This window comes from Rhinolophus hipposideros, assembly GCF_964194185.1.
Source record: "Rhinolophus hipposideros genome assembly, chromosome: X".
NCBI lineage: Eukaryota > Metazoa > Chordata > Mammalia > Chiroptera > Rhinolophidae > Rhinolophus > Rhinolophus hipposideros.
This window is the reverse complement of record NC_138046.1, coordinates 110,326,748-110,348,094: the sequence shown is the minus strand read 5'-3', so window position 1 is coordinate 110,348,094 and position 21,347 is coordinate 110,326,748. Positions and strand designations below refer to the sequence as shown.

Genomic DNA, 21,347 nt, shown 5'->3' with positions numbered 1-21,347 from the left:
CTCAGGGAGGTCAAGTTTGGCAGACAATCAAGCTAATACAGCTGCCCCTCCTCACCAGGAGCATTTCATTGGTGACCTTCCAAGTTTCTGGGTTCTATTTTTATTAAGGAGGACTTACCAGGTGCCAGACGTTAAGTCAGACTCTTAGAAAATAAAGACACAGTATCTGCCCTCAAGGAGTCCAGTTAAGGGTGGGATAGAGTAGACAGTACTAAAGTGTCAGAGGAGGTGGGCGTCCAAGTATCCACAGGTGCTATGGGAAGACCAAGGGCAGTCAACCTGCTCCGAAGGGTTCAAGAACACTTGCAGAGATCATGATGTCCAGGCTGGTTCTTGGAGGCCAAGAAGGGCTTAGCCAGGAAAGGGGGGGAAACATGGTACATTCAGGGAACTCCAAGTAACTTGCGAAGCTAGAGTATGGGGTATAAAAGCGACTGGACAGGTACACGAAGGGCCTTGTGCGGTAGGCTAGGGAGTTTGGATCTTATTCTCAAGGTACAGGAGGATTATTAAAGGCTGTTGAATCTCAGGATCAGATTAACCTTTTGAAAGCTCCATCCGGCAGCAGTGTAGAAAATGGTTTGTGTAGGTAGAAGATCAGAAAGCAAGCTCCAGGAGGCCAGCAAGAATGACAAGGGCCTAAATGAGGGCAGTATGGATGGAGAGGAGAGGGCAGGTGAGAGTTCCAATTGACAGGGCTGGATTAACCCAGATGTGGGGGTGAGAGGCATTGGTAGGCAATTCCCAGGTTTCGGACTTGAGCAATCCCAGGCAATGGTGAAGCCACACCATAACACCGGGAATAAAGGACAAGAGGCAGGGTTTGGGGAAGGAGATAATGTATTCAGGTTGGCACTTGTTCAGTTTGAAATTCCGATAAAACATGTGAGCGATGTTCAGATGATTGGAACTCTGGGTTGAGAAATACAGAATCTGACAGGTATCAGAATAAAGGCTGTAGGTGAAGCCATAGGTGTGGATGAGATTGGGCAGGGAGCATGTAGACTGAGAAGCGGAGCCAAAACCCCGGGGAACTAGTATCTCCCTCTTCCGAATGCCTATAGCATCTGTAACTCATGGAATTTGTCACATGCCACAGTAAACATTTAGAGCTCAGTGCTGTTGTGTACAGAAAGGATCATGCTAGATATGATGGTACAAAGACTAAAAGAAGGTCTTTTCATCCCAGGAGACTATGATCTAGTTGTGGAGAAAGCATTATACCCAACTATTACGCAAAATGAAATGAGGTAAGAGCTATAAATGTGTTGAGGGTAGAAGAGACAATTAATTCAAAGGGAGAGAACAGGTTGCAGGAGGGGAGGAGACATTGAGTTGGGCTTTGCAAAATAAGTGGATATTGCAAGCAGGGAAGGGAAAAGAAGGCACATAATTTGAGGCTGGAAATTAACCCACGAAGACCACAACAGAATGTAGTGTAGGAAGTGATAGAGAGAGAGGCTGGAAGAGTGGCTTGGGGCCAGGATCCAGGGAATCCTGCCGAGGTTCTCAGGAGTCCATTTTAAAGGAGGCACACACATGGCTGTCTATCCCAGTGCCTGCGACTAGCAGATTCATTCCTGCCTACCCCCTAATTTCAGAAATGCCTTTAAGAACAATGAGTCAAAAATGCTAAATAAAGGAAATCTAAAAATCACCAAACTAAGGCTTGAGGCTTATAAATGCTTTCTCTCAATTCTGTATTTCCATCCTGCAAAACTCTGTGTTAGTGGAACTTTAATTACTTGGCTTCATTATAAAATTTCCATTGCATGTAAGTGTAAACAATTTCACTCTAATGCTCTCATTTGAATCTGTGGCTGAAAGCATCAGTAGAAATCACATTTTTGTGGCACTTCCTTGGCACATTGAAGGAAAACAAAATGAAGACGGCTAATCAAGTCATGAGTGACTTTGAAAGTGAGGGATTATATAAAGATAGTAAATAATAAGAGATAAAGAAGTATATTTTAAAGATTAAAAATATTTTATTTAAACTTTTCTTCATAAACACTTTTAACATTTTTTTTCAATTTAAAAACAGAATGGATAGCATAAACATGTTTGAATAGATTATATTCACGGCTTGGGAAAAATTACCTGACAAAAATGTAAAGGCTTTCAAAACAGGTATAAAAGGCAAACCTTAAATTATTCTAACATTTTTTTTAATCGGCCCCAGGATTATTTGACTACTGGCCCAAAATGTACCTAAAGGTCAAAATATTTTTCTATAGACAAAGTATGCCCAAGAGGTATAGAGCATATACAAGTTAGGTAGAAAATAACCTCTCCGATCACCTCACTGGAACATTCCTTCAGAAAGCAAATTCCTAATCCGTACTGATACACTGATTCATAGGGTTTTTAATGTAACGTTGTTCCCAGAGATGTAAAAAGAAACTCCAAGAATATTGAGGGGGAACAAACAAAGCTGATGGCATTCTCTCAATGTTACTCTTGTAATATTGAAGTTATACAGGTATCCTGAAAGGATATGACTCCCATGAGTTTACCTATTCCGGGCTATGTCTATTGAATATTTGACTTTATAAACTCTCGATAAATTTTTCAGGACTTTCATTTTTAAGATAAATCTCTTTTTAGAAGATATTTATTCCCAAACCAACTCTAATCCGATTAAACAAACATATGTATGATCCCTAAAAATGTTCAGAGTACAAAAAAATCAAAAATGTGTAATAGGCAAACAAGAAAAATGGCACTAGCAGTTTTACTGCCATATAGCCCTCAATTATATCTAATTTACACTATTGTCTATGTTGTATTTTACTTTAGTCTAAAACTTTAAATTATGTATTCTCAAAAGAGCTAGTCTTTTTTGAGAGATAGCTTATAAACTGAAATAACAATTTATATTATGAACTGAAATGTTATGACCTATCACCACATATACATATATAAAAATAGTCCCACTGAACGTTTGACATGTTTAGATTATGCAGCTCAAATAATTTGTTATAAAATATTTTAAAGCTTAGTTTCATGTAATTAAGACAAAACTCTCCATTTTTACCACTTCTCCCCACACAAATGTGTGTGTCCTTTACTATGACTCGAGCGGGCTTCCCAGAATGAGGTGTCCAAAGGTGCTGCTTTAGAAAAGGTAAGTGAAGGGCTCAGTCAGTATTTCACAAATTATAGTAACACTCACACAGAGCAGAGTAATGAGGACACAGAGAAAGCTGTCTTAAGAAAAGCTAATAATTCTATTAAGCTTTGCTTTTCAAAAACCAGTAGTATTTCTTCCAATACAAAACCTTCAATGGGAGAATTTTGAATTTTATGTAAAGGTTGTAGTGCAAGGATTTTCTTTAAGCAGATTAAAATCAAAACTTAGGTCAAAGACATGTAAGAGAACAAACATTTCTAATTAAGATGCAATTAACGAAGATCAGCTATTTTTGTAAAGTCTGGCATTTAAAATGTAAAGTGAAAATTAACACAAAGGTCACAACAGTTGCACTTTATAGTTTCAAATCTCTTACTGAATTTTAAAAAACTACTATTCTGAACACATTAACAATGTATATAAACAAAAATGGTTCCAAATGAAGCACACAAAAAATAAACTTGAAAAAAAAAACTATGAAAAAATTTTCCACAGTTTAGTATAACAAAAATAAATCTCTTTCAGCAATTAAACCATGGTTTGAAAAGGGAATGTAAGTTATTCGTGGATTTAAAGGAACCTTAAACTGTCGCTACATATAAACAGAACTTTCTCATATATTCGGGAACAACCCAAACAACAGCAACTATTCTTAAAGCTCCGAACTGATTACTGCTAACATCAGTTCAGACATGACTTATGTGTGAAGCTGAACTCAGTTCAAGTTAAGATTTCACAAATTTCTCAAAACATGAACTTTGAGCTTGGCCTTGTGTCTTTAGAATAGAAGACCAAGAATTGCAATTGTTCGCCCAGATCTTAACTTGGCTATGATCTAGTTAGCCTAGTTACCTTAACTAGGGCTATGAAGTCATATCTAAGCAATTAAAGAGAACCACCACTGGAGTGTAAGAGCTTGCTTAGGAGTACCCTGTCTCGGTCTTTCCCAGCGAAAGACAACCACAAGGAAAATAATGAAGACATTATTGTTATTTTCTTTAAAGTAAGACAGCACACATACAAAACACTAAACCAGCTAATGTATTAGGAAAAGAATCAAATGACTAACCTAGTCCTAGCTTTCAAAAGTAAAATTAGAAATGATTTTTAAAATGTAGAAAAAGACTTTTACCCATATTACCATGGGACATGGTATCGAATTCCACTTTTAACAACAAAGTAAATGATAGAACCATTTAATAAAAATTTAAGTCTCATATACAAAAGAACATTATTAACTTGATTTCTAAAACCAATGACAATGTTTTTCTTTTTCAAAAACTACTGTGTACCTGTTTCTTAAACTCAAACACCTCCAGTTTTGGAGTTTTAAAAATCAGGGTATTTTTTTCATAGTTGTCTAATGTGATTGCAAAACAACAAAAGTCTTCACATTTCCATGACTTCACTTTTCCATTTTATGTTCAGTGGTGCAGCAGCAAAAAAAAAAAAAAAAAAGGGGGAAACTAGAAAACTTCTACGACAGCCGTACAGAAGGCATTGCAATATTGCACCGATATCCTAAGGTCTGGCAGGCTCTGCCAGCGTAGACCTAGTCTCTATCAGATATAGACTCTACTCAGGAGAAAATGGCATCAATTTGAATGAGCCATTCCCCGGTTATTCTTAATTTTGTGAACTATGTTTTTCCTTCAAGTTCAAAAAGAGTTGAAAGGTGCGGCTAATCCTAAAACACTTAGTACAAATGCTTTTCAACAATCACTCTCGATCCATTCTGAACTTTGAGGTTACTGTCCTTCATGCTAGTAGCTTTCAGTAAATAACACAAAAGCTGAGGGCTCACATGCCCAGTGCCGCTAAGTATTCTGTACGAAACAAACAAGTAGATATATGACCAGTCAGATTATGATCCTACTCCTTACCTCTAAGTCAAAACTGAGCTCCGATTTTCCACAAGTTGCTACTTTCCATTCAATAACAGATGTAGCAGCTTTATTGAATGTAAAGAATGGGAGTTGCACTTACTTTTAGGGGCCTTTACTTAGGAGTCTGGTATTACCTAAATTCTCTTTAAAAGTGCTCGCACGCTGCAGGGGCCAGGGCTTGTCATATACCACTCTGAATCTCACTAAAAACAGGGCAACGTTAAACAAACTGCAAAGAAAAACATTTTCAACAAGACATACATCGATAAAGAACACTAACGTTAACTTTTGAAAAGAAAATATAAAATGTTAGTTTTCATAAATCCACACATGTTTCAGGAATATAAGAAGTTCAAATATTACTGAATCAGTATGGACTAAAGATAGGCTACTCTGATACCAAATGAGGACTCCAGTTATTATAACTTTCTAAAAACGTTAATACATGAAAAGACATTACATCTAAAATTCAACAAGTATGGCAAACCGTGTGTGCAAGTGCACTAGCTTAAAAATATAGAATCCTAACCACGCACAAAAGGGGATGTGCCTTATATAGTCATAAGATGTATGCAAGTATGGATATGCTTTCACTAACACAATGCAGATATGAGAAGGCAGCTTAGAAATAGTGTTTTGAATATAAAAAGTTAATTTTGTAGAAAATTTATATTTTTGCATTTTCAGCAAAAAGCCATGCAAAAAAGGTCAAGAGTTTTAAACAATAAAACCAAAAGGTCTAACGGACTGAAATACACTGAAATAAATGTTCCAAAAGATTTCAGATATAGACTCTACTTCAGGAAAAAATGGCATCAATTTGAACGAGCCATTCCCTGGTTATTCTGAAATTACATCAAGTGACACTTATCAGGTCTGCTCTTAGAAGATGCACGACTCCTACGCTGACATCTGAAAGAAATGTTTAAAGCATGAAATCAACTTCCCCGATAAGTGGATCATTCTATTAAACTGCTTCTGGAAGTAGTTTCAAGAGCTAGCGCTTAGAATGAACTTATTGCATGAGTTTGAGGCCACTCAAAAGAAAAAAAAAAAGGATGCTAGCACAGAATGAAAAATTTGTATGCTATTAGACCAATGGCTTTGATAGTAAAACTGGTGAGGTTTTTCTTTCTGTTTTTTAGTTAACTACTTTGTCACAAACAAACTTTTTGTTTGGCTTTTTTTAAAGGAGAAAGATGTCACTGGTTGCAACGTCTGACTTCATCCAGTATATATTCTGGAAAATGCAGGTTGCATACTTGTAAACCATCTAGCTTGCAGGGCATCCGCGGGTACTCATCTTCCTTCCATTTGTTTTCTTCCGGATCAAACGTGAGAATGGAATCGCTGTAGTGACCGTTGTAGCAAAGGCCTCCGAGAACCATTATTTGTTTGTCCAGCACGGTCACACCATGGCCACTTCTACCAATTGGCATGGACGCCAAGATGGTCCACTGGTCAGTCTCTGGGTTGTACACTTCTGTGGAAGGGCAGCCCTGAGATTCGAAAGAGGCCCTCAAGATCACACAGACACCACCAAAGACATAAAGCTTGCCGTTGTAAGAAATCATCTTGTGAAAGCATCTTGCGTAATTCATTTTGCTTTTATTCTCCCAGCAGTTGGTAACTACTTGGGTTCTCCTGGTCCGTTGTTCGATGGTTCCTTCTTTACTGGGGTCAAACACGCACACTTGTTTGGAGGTGGAAGATGAGGTGATTCCACCGGTGATAAACAACTTGTTATTGAGCACTGTCCCCTCATGTCCATATTTGTTAACTGGATAAGGATCCACAAATTCCCACTTATCATTGGTGATATCGTATCTCTCTGTTGAATAGAAAGTCTCATCTCTGGTTCTGCCTGCTACGGCATAAATAAACTTCCCAATTACACCAACTGCAAACTCTGAACGTGGTACAGACATGTCTGCCATCCGCAGCCAAGAGTTTTGTCTTGGGTCATACCTGAACACTTTGGAAGAAGCATGGAACTCGCCGTCTGGGCCCAGCTCTTCCCCGCCTAACAAGAACACGAAGTTATTGACAATAGCAAGGCAGTCCGGGCGCAGAGGTACCTGGGGGCCCTCCAGCTCCCACCAGACTCTCGGCTTCTTCAAGAGAAGTATTTTACTGTTGACCATGCTGTGTCCAATCATGCCTCGGAATACTGTGGTTTGCGGCTTGGCAGAGCGGATGCGGCTTGATTTCATGTCCAACAAAGGCTGCTGGTGCACGTTCTGAAAGTAATGCAGCGCTTGGTCAACTTCATAGCGCAGCTGGCGGGAGTATCTGTAGAATTCTGATGTCTTAACCTAAGAAGACAAGTAAAAGAATTGAACCAAAAGCACAGCACCGGCAAACGAACGGCAGAGCTCGCGAACACGGTCAGTGAAAGACTGTCAGCTTTCTTGACTAAAACTGCTTTTATTTTTTTTACAAAGCTTTTATCGTATTTGTTTCTGTAATCTGTATTTGTAATAACCTATGCACATTTCCAAGCTTTTTAAAGTAAAAGAGCTGCTTTCCAGGCACAAGCTACATTCCTCTAACAAAATGTATTAATCACCTATTGTATGTCAGGCCCTGGGCTGTAAGTGGTGGCTATGAGGACAAACACAGGTGTCACAGTGGAGAAAACCATGACCACAGTTTTCTTAACCACAAGGAACACTGTAAGAACAACCGTGACTGAATAACTTAGGGAATTCAGTTAGTAAAAATTTAAATATACCAAAATTCTCAGTAGGTTTTTGACATAAGGACTTGGTCTGTTATCATAAACTCCTATCATAATAATTCAACTGACAAGAAAAGGTCAATTTTTTTTCCTGTTTGGTTTTGGAGCTGGAAATACCTAATCAAGACGATTGCTAAGATCTTATGAAGCACTTTTAAGTATTGTGCTAATGCTATGGGGAGGTAACAAAAATGTAAGCTGTCTGTTTCCTCAAAGAACTTAGAATATATTTGGGGAAATGAGAACAAGTACACATTTACCAATAAGTAAATGAGGCACTTGACGGTTAGCTATGAAGCTGTACAGCGCATCTGTGAGTGCTGTAGAACTTTAGACAGAGAGCATAGCAAACTGGCCCGAACCACTCAAAGGACACTTTGTGAAAAAGGCAGGAAGTTGAAGACCAAGCGGGAAATGCCTGTATCGTAACGATGAGGGTAAGAGTCTTAATGGTAGGAATTAGGTCTCGTAGAGATAAAATTGGCAGAAGTACATGACTGATTTGAAGTGGGGATAGGGCGAAAAAAAGGGGACTCAAATGTGATGTGAGGATGCAGACGAGGTGATAAGGGAGAGGGTATTAATAAGGGAACAGGAAAAGAGCTGGTTTGGGAGATGCATGCTCGTTCCCCTGTGGTCAATCGGAGATGCTGGTAGGATACTGAGGTGGAAAGGTGTAGGAGCCTGTTGGAAATCTGGGATGACAGCTTGGCAGGGAGCCCAACCGGGAGTATGGATTTATGACCTTTCTTACGTCCCTCTCCTCCTCCTTCTTCCCTCCTTCCTATCTTTCTCATTCACTCCCCACCTTAAGTCCAAAAAAGTATTTGATAAAGAAAGCACCACATTTTTAAAATATTTTGCTAACTGTATTTCAATATAATTGGTTCCCTTCATAATCCCCAGTATTTTTTTCATGCATTTTAAATCATTGTTCTGAGAAGGACTCCTTCTGTGGGTTTCATCGGACTAGCAAAGGAGTAAACGGCACAAAAAAGGTTGAGAATTTCTTGTCTAAGCACATAAGAGTGAAAACTGACATTACCGCATTGGGTGCTTTAAGTGCAATAGCTCATGTTAAACTATTCCATGGGAGCATTAACCATCCCTGTTCTCCTGATGAGAAAACCGAGGCTTAGAATGTTAAGTAACTTGCCCAAATTGTTTACATGACTGAAACTAGTAGACCTGCGATTGCCTGAACCAGGATAGTCTCGCTCCAAAGCTGAATCAATTTCCAGTATGTCAGAACACAGCTTCCATTACTGTTTAGAAAACTCTTTAAATGACATACTCATTTATGAAAACACTTAACATGTTCAATGAATTAGCCTAATGACCCCCTTCAAAGAAAAGGTAAGATAATTGTTCTCAGTACAAAGAATCAATCATACAGATCCTGATGAATGGGCATCCAACCCAATTCTTCCTAGCAAAACAATAAGTGGAAGAAATCACAGCAGATAATAATGGTACACAATTAATTTCAATAAAGGTAATATAATAAAGAAAAAATATAAGATCGGAGGTCTTATCCTTTACTACTTTTACTCACATAAAAAGTTAAAGAACAAAGGAAACAAACTGAGCTTCAATCTCTTATGAGAAACAATGGAAAATTTCATGCATTTTTGCATTTTTTGTTTTTCATGTATCATATTTATAAAGAGGCTTGCCATTGTAAAAATGGGTCTCCTAAAACCATCAAAAATAGATGATTAGTAAAAATGAGCATTTTTTTCATTTTCCGTTCATTTCTTGTATGAATTGCCTACTAGTGTGACTCACCCGTTTTCTCATCTTTTCCTTATTGATTTATAAGAGCTAAAAGGCAATACCCTCAAAATCCACAAGAAACAGACCTCAAATTAAATATTTAAGTGCCTACTGTGCACAGCCAGTGGTCTGAGAGCTACACAGGTTTTGAAGTAATAGAATCTTGTCCAGCGTAGTAATTAAGCACCATGTCACGCAGCCCAGTCTGGTGATTAAGAATCTGATTTAGGAAATAGCCGACTTTGGCACTCACGAGCCCTGCGATCTTGGGCAAGTAACTCAACATCCTCAAGCCCGTTTCCTTGTCTGTGTTACCGGGTAACAGCAGCACCTATACCTCAAAACCCTAAGGCAGGAGACGAGCAAGACAGTCTACGTGCAAGGACTCAGTATGGTGCCTGTCATGTGGCAGTGTACAAAAACCACAGCAGTTACTAGCTATTATTACTGACCAGGGGACATCTGTGGAAGTGCCACTCGGCTTAAGTCAATGCATCTGATGATGTGCTTTCAGTCTGTGTAAAGATTCAGTCTTTCAGAAAGTACAGGAGAAATGAGAGAAACTGTTACTTTGGACCTAACACTCACCAGTAAAACATGACTGGTAACATGCAAGCAGGAGGAAGCTTTAGAGAAAGCACCCGTGTTGTTTGGAGATCAAGAAAGAAAAGAAAGGAAATGCTGCACATATTGGATGGGCAGATTTCAAGTTTTCCAAAGGAAAATTAGGATCAATTCCAAGACCATAAACTGTGTAAAGAAGCTTGAGAAAGCTTGGAGGCTCTCAAAAGCATAATGCTGACTGCATAATTGCAAAACACTGATGAGGGGAAGAAAAAGGGAAAGCATCTTAAAAATCTGATGTGCTGCAGAGAGCTTTCTGGAATTCAGATGTTAAAAAAACCACTTACAACAGATGGTGAAAAAAAAAACAACCCCAAAACAACAACAAAAAAACAGGCACATAAAACAAGTATTAGTGGAATGGAGCTGTAAGAATATTGTGAACAAGACTAAAGCCCCAGGATGAACTATGACTTTACAAAGTGCCAGATATTGAATAAATGGCATTTTAGAGGTTAAAGTAAAAAGAAGTAGAGGGAAAAGTGAAGCCCCTCCCCCCCGTGGGGTTTAATGTTAATACTGACAAAGACAAAGAGAAACAACCTTACTCCTATTTTATTTCCATTCTCAGCTAAGAATGTTTTATTCTTTCCAATCTGAAGATCAAATACAATGACTAAGAAGAAACTTAAATCCAAGATGGCTAAGAAAAACAAGAAAACCCAGCTAGATATTCTCACCGGGTTCAAGTCATTTGATCTCACAAATCACATCCTAGGATCCTGAGAGGCTTCACAGATAAGGCTGCTTAATTGCTTTCTGTAATCTGTGTGGAATCGTGAAGAATGGGAGAGGACTAGAAGCCAGACCGATTTTCCAACTACAGACTGGTTAGCTTGAGGATGATCCCGGATTGTTAAAAAATAGCTCTCACAAACAAAAAAGCGCCACACACTAGGAGGCAGCACAGATTCACCAAGTAATGCCAAGACTGTCCATTTTCGGTTTAATTTTTGACAATGTCACAGCACGGGTAGAGAACGAGAGAACCTATGACAGCAGCAAAGTAATCAACAGTCTAATCATAAATGAGAAACACTGGGGACCCATGAACCACCTGAAATTGCAGCAATAATCGTGTTAATGTGTTTGGGGGGTAGGGTGAGGTGGTGGGAAGTCCACAGCTTTGACCAGATGCTCCAGGGAGCCACGAACTCCAAAGGCTTTAAGTGACTCTGTCCTCACTATAAACTCTGTGGTATGACAGCCCGAAGGGATAATAAAATCATGGGCTGAATTAAAAGAATAGACAACCCCCCACTCTCCAGCAGGGTGAGACTACAACTAAGACCGTGTTCATGTTCGGTTCTATCGCTGTCCTTCAGACATCGACACAGTGAACCAGGTCTGCAGAAACGCGGCAAATGTTTTCAGGACCAGCAAGGGGAAGCTGGAAGATTTTAGGCCAATATAAAACAAACAAAGCTTTGTAATTAGAACTGCCAAGATACTGGACGTTCATTCATTACACGTAAGACCACAAAAACTGGGAACAACTCAAGTACCTATCAATAGGACATGGCTTGAATAAACGCTGGGGTGTATCATATGCACTAGTCATTAAAAAGAATGAGGGTAACCCATATGCACTAGCAGACATTCAAAATGTCAAATGACAAAAACTGCAGAGCAGTCTATATAATATTCTCAAACACTAAAACTGAACCGCTGCACAGTCAGCAGGAGATGCAGGGGAAAACGGTTATCAGTGAGCTCCTGGGGGACTTGCCCTTGTTAGGTTCCATATAGGTCTGTATTTACAGGGACCACAGTAAAAAAGGTAAAGGTACTATTTTCCCAAGTCAGGGACTGTCTACCTCGAGTCACTGAACAGCCTGCCACTGGAGGTAGTCCAGGTGTAACCACCTATCACGAGCATAGGAGAGGGACACCAGCGTCACACGTGAACCACAAGAAGGGCCTGTAAATGACCTTCCACCTTCCAACCGCAGGTTCTTGCAGATCCCATCAAACTGGGCCAGCCTGTTTTTCAGTCATTTTCCTGTCTTTTATTTCATACGCCATCTTCGGGTCCCTTTGTTCTCTTCTCCATTCTATTGTGCTCTCTTGAAACCTGGGTTCCAAAGAGTTTCCAAGACCCATCTCAAATCTCTGTTAAAGTCCAAACAAAGCTACATATCTGTATCTAGTCTGTTCTACCTCTGAGCCCCCCGACAGTGGAACTTGTGCCTCTTGAGATAGCTGGACATACCAGAAAATACCTAACCAAAGAAATTTAGCTCCTACTTCTCTGCCAAGACCAAAGTTCTAGATCTACCTTGCCCTTTTCCCAGAGCTATTCACCGCTGCAATTTTCCTCTAAAACCACACAATATCAATAAGCATAACTAGTTTCTCCTTTCATTATAGAAACGAGGAATGAATACCTCTCTGATAATCCTCGACAAAGTAATACAGATATACTCTGCTTTAAAACAAAAGGTGGAGAACTGAAAACCTTCTATGTGAATGGAATCATTTAAAGTGCATTAATGAAGGGAGCTGTCCAGAAAGAAACGTGGCTCATCTTTTCATAGAGAAACCATTTCTCCCATCATTCGCTCCTCATGTAACAGTTTAACTATCTGTGTATATCAGTTGCTCTCAAAAGACAGATATGGAAAGAATAACATTTCTTTCACGTTCTCAACTACTTTCCTTATCCTTTCATAGGATTAAAAAAAGCTGTCTTGTTTTAAAACTTGGAAAGAATATATTCATTCTTTATCACTTTTCTTGCTTTGATACTTTAAAAAATTGTATTATGAAAGACATTTGGTCTTACCCTGAATACAAAATGAAAGCATGGATTGCCTCTTAAAAACAGTGATCTGAACATTTTAAATTGGCCATTTCCTCCTTCAATCTTCTTTTAAATATAATTGTGTGCATGCACATATGCATGCAGTTAAAGGAGAAAATGTGAGAAATTAATCTTGAATGTGGTTCCTGTAAATACATATTAAGTCAAAGAAATAATAGCTAGACATTACCACTGAGCAAAAATTCCGTGTTTCTCCCTTCATTGTCAAAATGTTACATAACCCATTTAGTAAATTTTTAACCTTTAAAGGTAATTTGTAAATACACTCTTAATTTGGAGAGAATTTTGAAAGTGGAACTGGCAGTTAATTAAAATAGGCATTTCCACAGAGCTTACTACCTTTGTTTGATTAAAAATCTGCAATTTTAAATATCTACTAAAACTACCTAGTCTAAAATTATTTTAGGCTTTCAGCCAGCCAATTCGAGATATTATTAGCTGTTTCACCTTTCAAAATGGTTTATAAATGCCCAATATACTTATATTAAACCAAAAAAACCAAAATACCTTTCATTAGTTTATCCATCAGTGGGGGGCAGGGGAGACATGGGCGAGAATAATCCCTGCGCTCAAGATCCCAGGTGTCAGGCCCCGGACAAGCCTCCAGTTTAGAGGTTTCCCTTCATGAAAGGAGTTAGCTGCATGAACAGACAGCTCTCTGGCCCTTGCTACATCCAAAATGCTAACCTCATTTTCGGAATGATGAGTATAAGGTGTCATGTGAAAGGAAGACTGAGTCCTGGCTGTCAGTTTTATCATCCTTTCCTCATGATCCAATCTCCTCAAAAGAAATATCCAGAAAGAAAGCAGTTACTATCATGGGGCTTTAGCGCAAAAACAAATTATCTTTGGGAACTACAGCTACATTTGCAAAAATTCTGATATTCAGTAAAACATAGAGCAGTCTTTATATGTTGTATTGCAAAAGCATCTACCCTGGTATGAGAAGTCTATTTATAAAACCATGCTCAGAACTGAAGCTTATATTGATTTATGTGAAACAAAATCACAAAGAAAGCTAGGTGCAAAAATACCTTTAATTAATCCCTTTGTCCTGAAAAACTGAGTTAATGACCAGGGATAAGGTTATAAATAAAAAAATCAGTTCCTGTTAAGCACAAATCCTCTCAGTAATACTCTAATTGCAGTCAAATACCAAATGGTAGGCACAAATTTTAATAAGGATTTACCCATCCTCTCTTCTCCTAGCAGGCCAGTGTCTAAAAACTTCACAAGTCAAATGACCAGAGTAAATGGGGGCGAGGGAGAAGCCCCCTCAGAACAATATTCTGATGAGTTTTAGCACAATTGGGTTTGTCCTCTATCCCTTCAACTTTTCTATAGAGTGAAAAATACTTAATTCAAAATAAATGTGCTTAGAAAGTCTAATTTCCTTCCAATCTTGGTGCAACAGTAATAAAGTACCACTGGAAATTAAATAAGAGTACACAAGCCTAAAAGGTAGAAAATGATGTAATTTTCAAAAATTTTAAGACCATCTTATTACCTGATTATACTAATATTTAGCTAGTACAACTAAATTTTAGAATTCATAACTTAGGAGGAATGTTTTCTATTTATGGAAATACTCTCAACCATGTAAATATTTTATCTGTAAATATAGTAGGGCAGAAAGAAAGCCAAATCAAAGACGTAATCCTAAAACTTCTGAATGACCAAGGCTTACCTATGACACATGTAATATTTTCTGGGTAAATTTTTAACTTGAGCATTAAAACTCTAAAGCCTAAAATCTTAATATTTTCCCTTGTTCCTTCCCTGCTCCTAACCTTTCTCCAGTCATTTTCTGACTTCTCTGGTCCTTTCCAATTTCTGCCTATCATTTGGTTTCCCTCTTTTTCCAACTTATTAAAAAGGTTTTCTCCTTTTACAAGTAAATATAGCTATCTCCATTCCAAGTCTGTTTTACTCCATAGTTAATTTCTAATTCTATGCTTTTGTTTTCATTTCTTTTCTTTAAAAGGAAAAATCAGCAAGTAAGATTGAATTTCTCTATTCCCATTTTCCATAGGTGCCTACCTGCTTAATATACCCTCTGAGATAATATTTCCCAGGGGCTCTAGCAGCAGTCCACACCCTAGATTACCTGCACTCTTGTGTACCTGGAGTGAATGCAAGTTCCAAGTAGAAAATAAAAGCCCTCTACATCTATACATAAAAGGCAGAAGACTGGAGAGGAGAAAAACAGCTTGATGATTTTTAAAGAATTGCACACGTGTTAATTATAATCATCCAAGTCCATGGGGCTGGGGAGGGTGGCAAAAGGGAGACTGATGCAGAAAAAGACATGAAGTTAACTGAGGAAGTATGCTTAACCCACTGACCTAGTTTCCAACAGAAAACCTGCTAATCGGTGCCTTCATGCCAAGGGGCAAGTGAGCTGATTGTTAATTTAAGCGATTTCAAGTTTATAGCTGTACCAGTGCTATTTAATATATGAAGGGGATTTTAAACTTTTTCAAAAACAACTCAAGCTTATTAGAAATTCTAATCAACTTTCACATTTGAACCCCAGGTTACTTGCCTTTTAAAAAATATTTTTGTCAAATACAGCACTGCTTACGTTTCTCGTGAGCTTCTAAAACTGTGAAGGTTAAAGGGAAATTTCTGGTTTTTCCCCGAGATTTGTCTGGCTGTTGCTGAAGTCATTAGAAATAAACTGTTTTCGAGTTTTGGGCTAAACTGTGGTAACAGTACAGGTAATAGTTTGGTTGTTAGACATTTGTGGATCAGCATGTTACAGTGCGTAAGTGGAGAAATTCTGGAGAGTATAGAGCACCTACACTTTCCATAGATGTGTCCTTGCGCAGGCAAATTTCATTACCAAGTGGGCTGTGCCTCAATTAACCAGACTAACACACCACCCAAGCATGACATTATATTAAGAACAATAAATTTTCTTATGGGTCATAGTCCATTCTTAATGCTATATAAATCAACAATGTTGATAGAGAAAATATTTGGAAGATTATCAGTGATTTGTGAAGACCGTTCCGACAGCCACTACGTTCTTAGTAAGGTATCCAAGGTATATTGGGTGCTTAATTTGTACTCCTTGAATTCCATCAGTTTCAAGGTGAGTCCAGAACACCTCATTCCCATTTTAAAAGGCAGCTTTTAAGGCCACAAATTCTGCTCCTTATTTTTTTTTAAGTGTTAGAAAGCTTTTCTAAAGCATTTTTACTCTGATCCTAGGATTTTCACTAGTAATGGAGTTATCTTTTTTCAGCAGACTATGAAAATTATCTCAAAGTTTTAAATATTCTTATAACAGTAACTTTTATAATAGGCATATGATTTGTTAAATCCAAATATATCCTCAGCTAAAGAAAATTAACATTCTTTTCTCATTAAAACATTAGCTTTGCTCTTTAAGTTATGTAAATCCAATTTGGGGGGATATGGTGAATTACAGTTAACAGATTAGGGGGGAAAAAATCACACTAGTGAGTCCAAATACCATGAGCTAGTTTGTAATACAAAATATTTGGAATAAAGGAGAATACATCTGTATAATCTGCTTCCTTAATAAACAGCCAATGAAAAATCAACTGTAAAATCCTAAATACAAGCTAAATAAATGCATTGTTTTCCCCTTACAAGATTTAGAATAGATTTTCTTTCCTTTTGAAAAATTGAAAGATTTTGATTGTGATTAATATAATTTCTAAAGGGATCATGGGTACCGTGACTCTTACCTTATGCATATTTATACTGAAGATGCCCTAGGTTCAGAACTATTAAAATGTCACTGCACTAAAGAATCAACATATAGTTATCTTAATGAATAACTTAAGTAAATTTTGCTAAAAAAACCACTTTTCTGTCCAAAAACTTGAGTATGTAATGCGTTTTGTCAAATATACATTCACTTCATAAAATGCTTTTAATAAAGCAATTGTTTTTTAAAAAACCAAAAGACCAGAGAGCAAAGTTTAAATGATTTAAATCTTCACATCACTGAAATGCAGAATAACAAATGTCAGGCCTTATCTCTGTTGGCAAAGACCATCAGAGCTAATAAAAATACATGCCACAGACATCTGCATAAGTAAAAACTGAAATTGAAGTCTAGTTTTAAAACTGGGAATCCACTACAGATAAAATGAATCATAAAAAACTCTTAAACAACTATGCTAGAAGGACAAGATTCTTACATTTATTTTCAGCTTTGATTATACAGTGAAAACCCTAAAATTGTGCTTTCACATCTTTTCCCCACATCTTGTACTTTTTTCAGTGCCACTGAATTTCTCAGGCTATATTTCGTTCTGCAAACGCCTCAGAATTTTCACAACTCTGTAACAACTTCTAAAACAACCCACCCGAGCCACAGGGTTAACTGTATACTTCCTGCGCCTGAGGGTCCCCTCTCTCCTCTGGCAGCTGTAATTGGAAGCCCTGGGACTGAGAGGCAAACAGACCCAGGTTCCAGTCTGGGCAGTGCAGCTGTTCTGGGCTAAGATTCTGAACTTTTCCAAGCCTGTTTTCTTATCTATAAAATGGAGGTGGCCTGTAGAGTCTACCTCCGTGTAGAGCACTCGGCGCACGGCCTGGCATGTTTAGTGTCCACATAAACAGCATCACTGCCTCTAAGGAAGTCGGTGAGGAAATGTGGAAGTCTTGGTCGCTTTTGTGATGGTTCCACAGAGTATTCAGGACAAAAGTTAAGACAGTCTATTGTCAGCTGGGGAGAAAATCCAGAAGAGGACTAGGGGAAAAGATACCGCGGAAGAATAAACCCAAATATTTAAGCACAGTTAGAGGGCATGATTCAGGTCCCTGGAATCAGGGGGTCTATTCCTTGGGGAAAGGCAGGACGTCCCCTCCCCTCACGAGGAAACCCTACTCAGGTCTGACGGCTACTATCAAAGGAAGAATTAAAATCTCCACAGGTTCCTTCACCAAGCTTTGTTCAATCACTTTTCATTTTCCTGAGGCCAGGGAAAGGATCCTGACAAAGAGACGCTATGCTCAAGTTATCTTTATCAGCTACTCCACAGGAACAGGTGAAGTTCAGCTAACACTAAGCTGTCCGGAAGATTTCTACGGGCTGGGACTCCAGGAGAGGGGTTAAACACGTGAGGAAGGCTGTTTACTGTATACTCAGTTTCTAATGAACAACTCACTCCTTGAATGTCTAGAGCAGCGCTGTGCAACAGAAATATAATCTGAGCCACAAATGCGATTTGGCTCGCATTCTACTAACCACATTTTAAAAAGTAAAAGGGTGAAACTGATTTTAATATTTTATTTAACCCAATATATCCAAAATATCATTTGAACATGTAATCGATATAAAAATTAGTAATAAGGTAATTTACATCTATCTTGTCATGGTAATCTTTGAAATCTCAATTCAGACTTGTCACATTTCAAGTATTCAATAGCCACAAGTGGCGACCATACTGAACAGTGTAGTTCTAGAGTCAGAGATATACACTAATTTTTGTATAAGAATGAATCTTTTAATTTTGACACTTTAGCTAGTTTTAATCCCAATAAACTGAATGGAAGGTATCTAAACTTTTTTTAAGGGAGGGAAATTTTATGAGTCTAAAAGAAACAACACAGAATACTGTGAATAAAATTCTTGGATTGGGCTATCTAGCCTGCTAATACAAAAAACAATGGTAAATTCTAAGTTTGATCAGGGTTACTAAATGGTTCTCTAAGACTTTCTCTGGCACTGCAACAGTATTTTCCTGTGATTGTTCCTGAAAAAACATGATGCTAAAAAGTGGATCTGTTAACAGGAAATAAGGACTAGAGGAACTAAGTTAACACCAACACAAAGAAATAACCTGATAAATTCAGAATGTGGAACACACTAAGACAAGGGGATCTGATCTGGCTCCAAAAAAAAAAAAAAGTTGGGGGACTGTTTCAGATTAGGAAAGATTAGACAGACATGATAACCAAAAGCAATGCATAAACCGTAACCGGATTCTAGGCCAATTTGGGGACAACTGGGAAAATCTGAAAATGGACTAGCTATTAGATGATATTAGGGTCTTACTGTTAATTTTCCCAGTGAAATGGTATTGAACTTGGGTAGAAAAGTCCTTATTCTGAGGAAAGGCATGTTAAGTATTTAGGGATGGGATGTCATGATGTTGCAACCTATTTTCAAAGGTTCAGCAAAGAAAAAAACCTACATATAGCAAATATGACAAAACGTTAACAGTTTTTGGATCTAGGTGATAAGCTATTCAGGCATTTATTATACTACTCTTTCATCTTTTTGCATGTTTGAACATTTTCATCATAAATGAGAAAAGGGAGAAAGAATTCTAGATTAAGAGACATAACCAAATATGCTGTACACGAACCATGATTAAATCTTTAAAAATAGCTTTAAAAGACATTTGGAAACAACTGAGAAAATCAGAAAATGGAGTGGATATTATATGACATTAAGGAATGACTTAATTTCAACAATGGTATTATGGTTATGTAGAGAATATCCTCATTCTTGGGAGATGAGATGCTTGCTAAAGTAGTTAGGAATGAAGCATCCTAATGTCTACAACTTTCATTGAAATAGTTTAATAAAAAAATGATACATAAAGGCACACAAACTCTCTACCTATCTATCTAGCTAAAGCTAATTTGGCAGAACGGTAACAACTATTAAACTACAAGATATGTTTACGGGTGATCATTTTACTATTCTTTCAGCCTTTTTGTTATGTCTAGAAAGTCTCATAATACAAAACTTTAAAAAAATTAAAGTTAAAAATAAAAAGTGCGTATCAACATTCCATTTTTCTAAATTTCAGCAAATAGGATAAAACCACGAATCAAAACCACCCACGTTTTCCCCCCCAGATTCTCGTACTAGAAAAGGATCAGCACCGATGTAAATGTCTTTACTTCTGGGCCTTTCTAGAACCAAGCATATACAATGGACATTAAAATGGCCTTGTTTGAGACCTGCAATGTACTGAGCACAGGAAAAATAGACGGGCCTCTTTTCCAAGAAGCTCAAAATATTATGGTGCAAAATAGTCCAAATTCTTGTTTCTCAACCAAATTTTCCATTTAGTTTGGTTTCTGAAGTTTTATTTCTAGAGATAAGCTCTCAGATCTGGCTACCTTAGTGTTTCTCAACATTTAGAAAGCCATAGATTCCTTTGATAAATATTAACTCTGACACACCAAGACAAGAATCCCTGACTACCTTCCATCTATCTTCAGGGCCTTATTTAAGTTTTCCTAAGAAATTAACTCAAGAAGGAAGCCTTAACAACATTTTCATTCTGATGAGATTCACAATACCTGGCCAATGGGTAATAACCACCCCCTATGCTGTGCAAGCAAACAATTCATCAGAAGGTACAACTGATGTTTTTATACGATTTACAAAACTACCCAATGATATTAACTTTCAGCCACCATCCTACTAACGACCCTGAACTGATAATTGGAATACAAAGGCTCTGCAGCTCAGCACTTAAAACTCATTTACTGCTATCAATTATCCATCTCATTGTCCCACTAGAGGGGAAATTTTATTTTCTATTTCACAAGTACTTCCTTCTAGTTGGAGGGTTTTTGTTTTTAGTAGTGGAAAAACATTTGCATTTAATGTATAAAGACAAAACAGGATTCCCCAGGGAAAGAGAGCAATAAAAACAGAAGGAAAAAAATCATAACAGACAAATGATTTACATAGTTAGTGTGGGGCTGATTATCATTGAAAAAAAGAATTAAGAAATGTATTCCTTAGTTTCAATTATTTCTGCCTTATCAGTACATTCTGGGAATAAAAATAAAATCCCACAAAACTGAGTTCTATTAAATGTGTAAATTAATATTTCAAAGCATTTCAGAAGGGGGGAAAAATGTGCCAGGTTGCTGAGTGTTATTCGACGGCGCAAAATTTGTTTATTTTTCAAATGGTGTAAATAGCCCTCCTTTGCAAATATTTTATGTTTATCACCAGGTCTAGTAACTAAAACTGAACAACTATTTAACATGAAGGGTGTCGACCAAAGCTTTAAGTGTGCTTTCTAGAAAGAAGAAAAGATGCAAGGGGTAAACAGAGCCCCAAAGGTAACCATGTGATTAGAAACCAATTAAGTTAAGCAATTACTGAAACTGCTTTCTCTCCTTTGGGCAAGAAAGGATCACAAGTGAGACTCTTGATATAAAAATGAAAAATGCTTACATGTAAAAAGGCCAAGGCTGTTTTGGAGAAAGACTATTTTTAAGGTAGCAGAACTGTTACATGGTAAAACGTGCATAGGGATATTTGATCAACACAGACAGAGGATTTACAGTCTATTTGTTTAGAAATGCCCAGTTTTAGACATAAACATAGTTTTCATGGTTAGCTAG

General features: G+C 37.6%; 1 protein-coding gene across 2 annotated transcripts in view; it reads right to left on the bottom strand.

The window, feature by feature from the left end:
* Positions 1-1,972: 1,972 nt before the first annotated feature.
* The window catches only part of KLHL15 (kelch like family member 15), a 33,439-nt gene continuing 14,064 nt past the window's right edge, over positions 1,973-21,347 (bottom strand). For both annotated transcript variants that reach the window (XM_081043965.1, XM_081043964.1), the window contains exon 4: positions 1,973-7,334. In XM_081043965.1, coding sequence (XP_080900091.1) covers positions 6,222-7,334 — 1,113 coding nt within the window. In that variant the 3' untranslated portion in view covers positions 1,973-6,221. The remainder of the gene's footprint in view (positions 7,335-21,347) is intronic.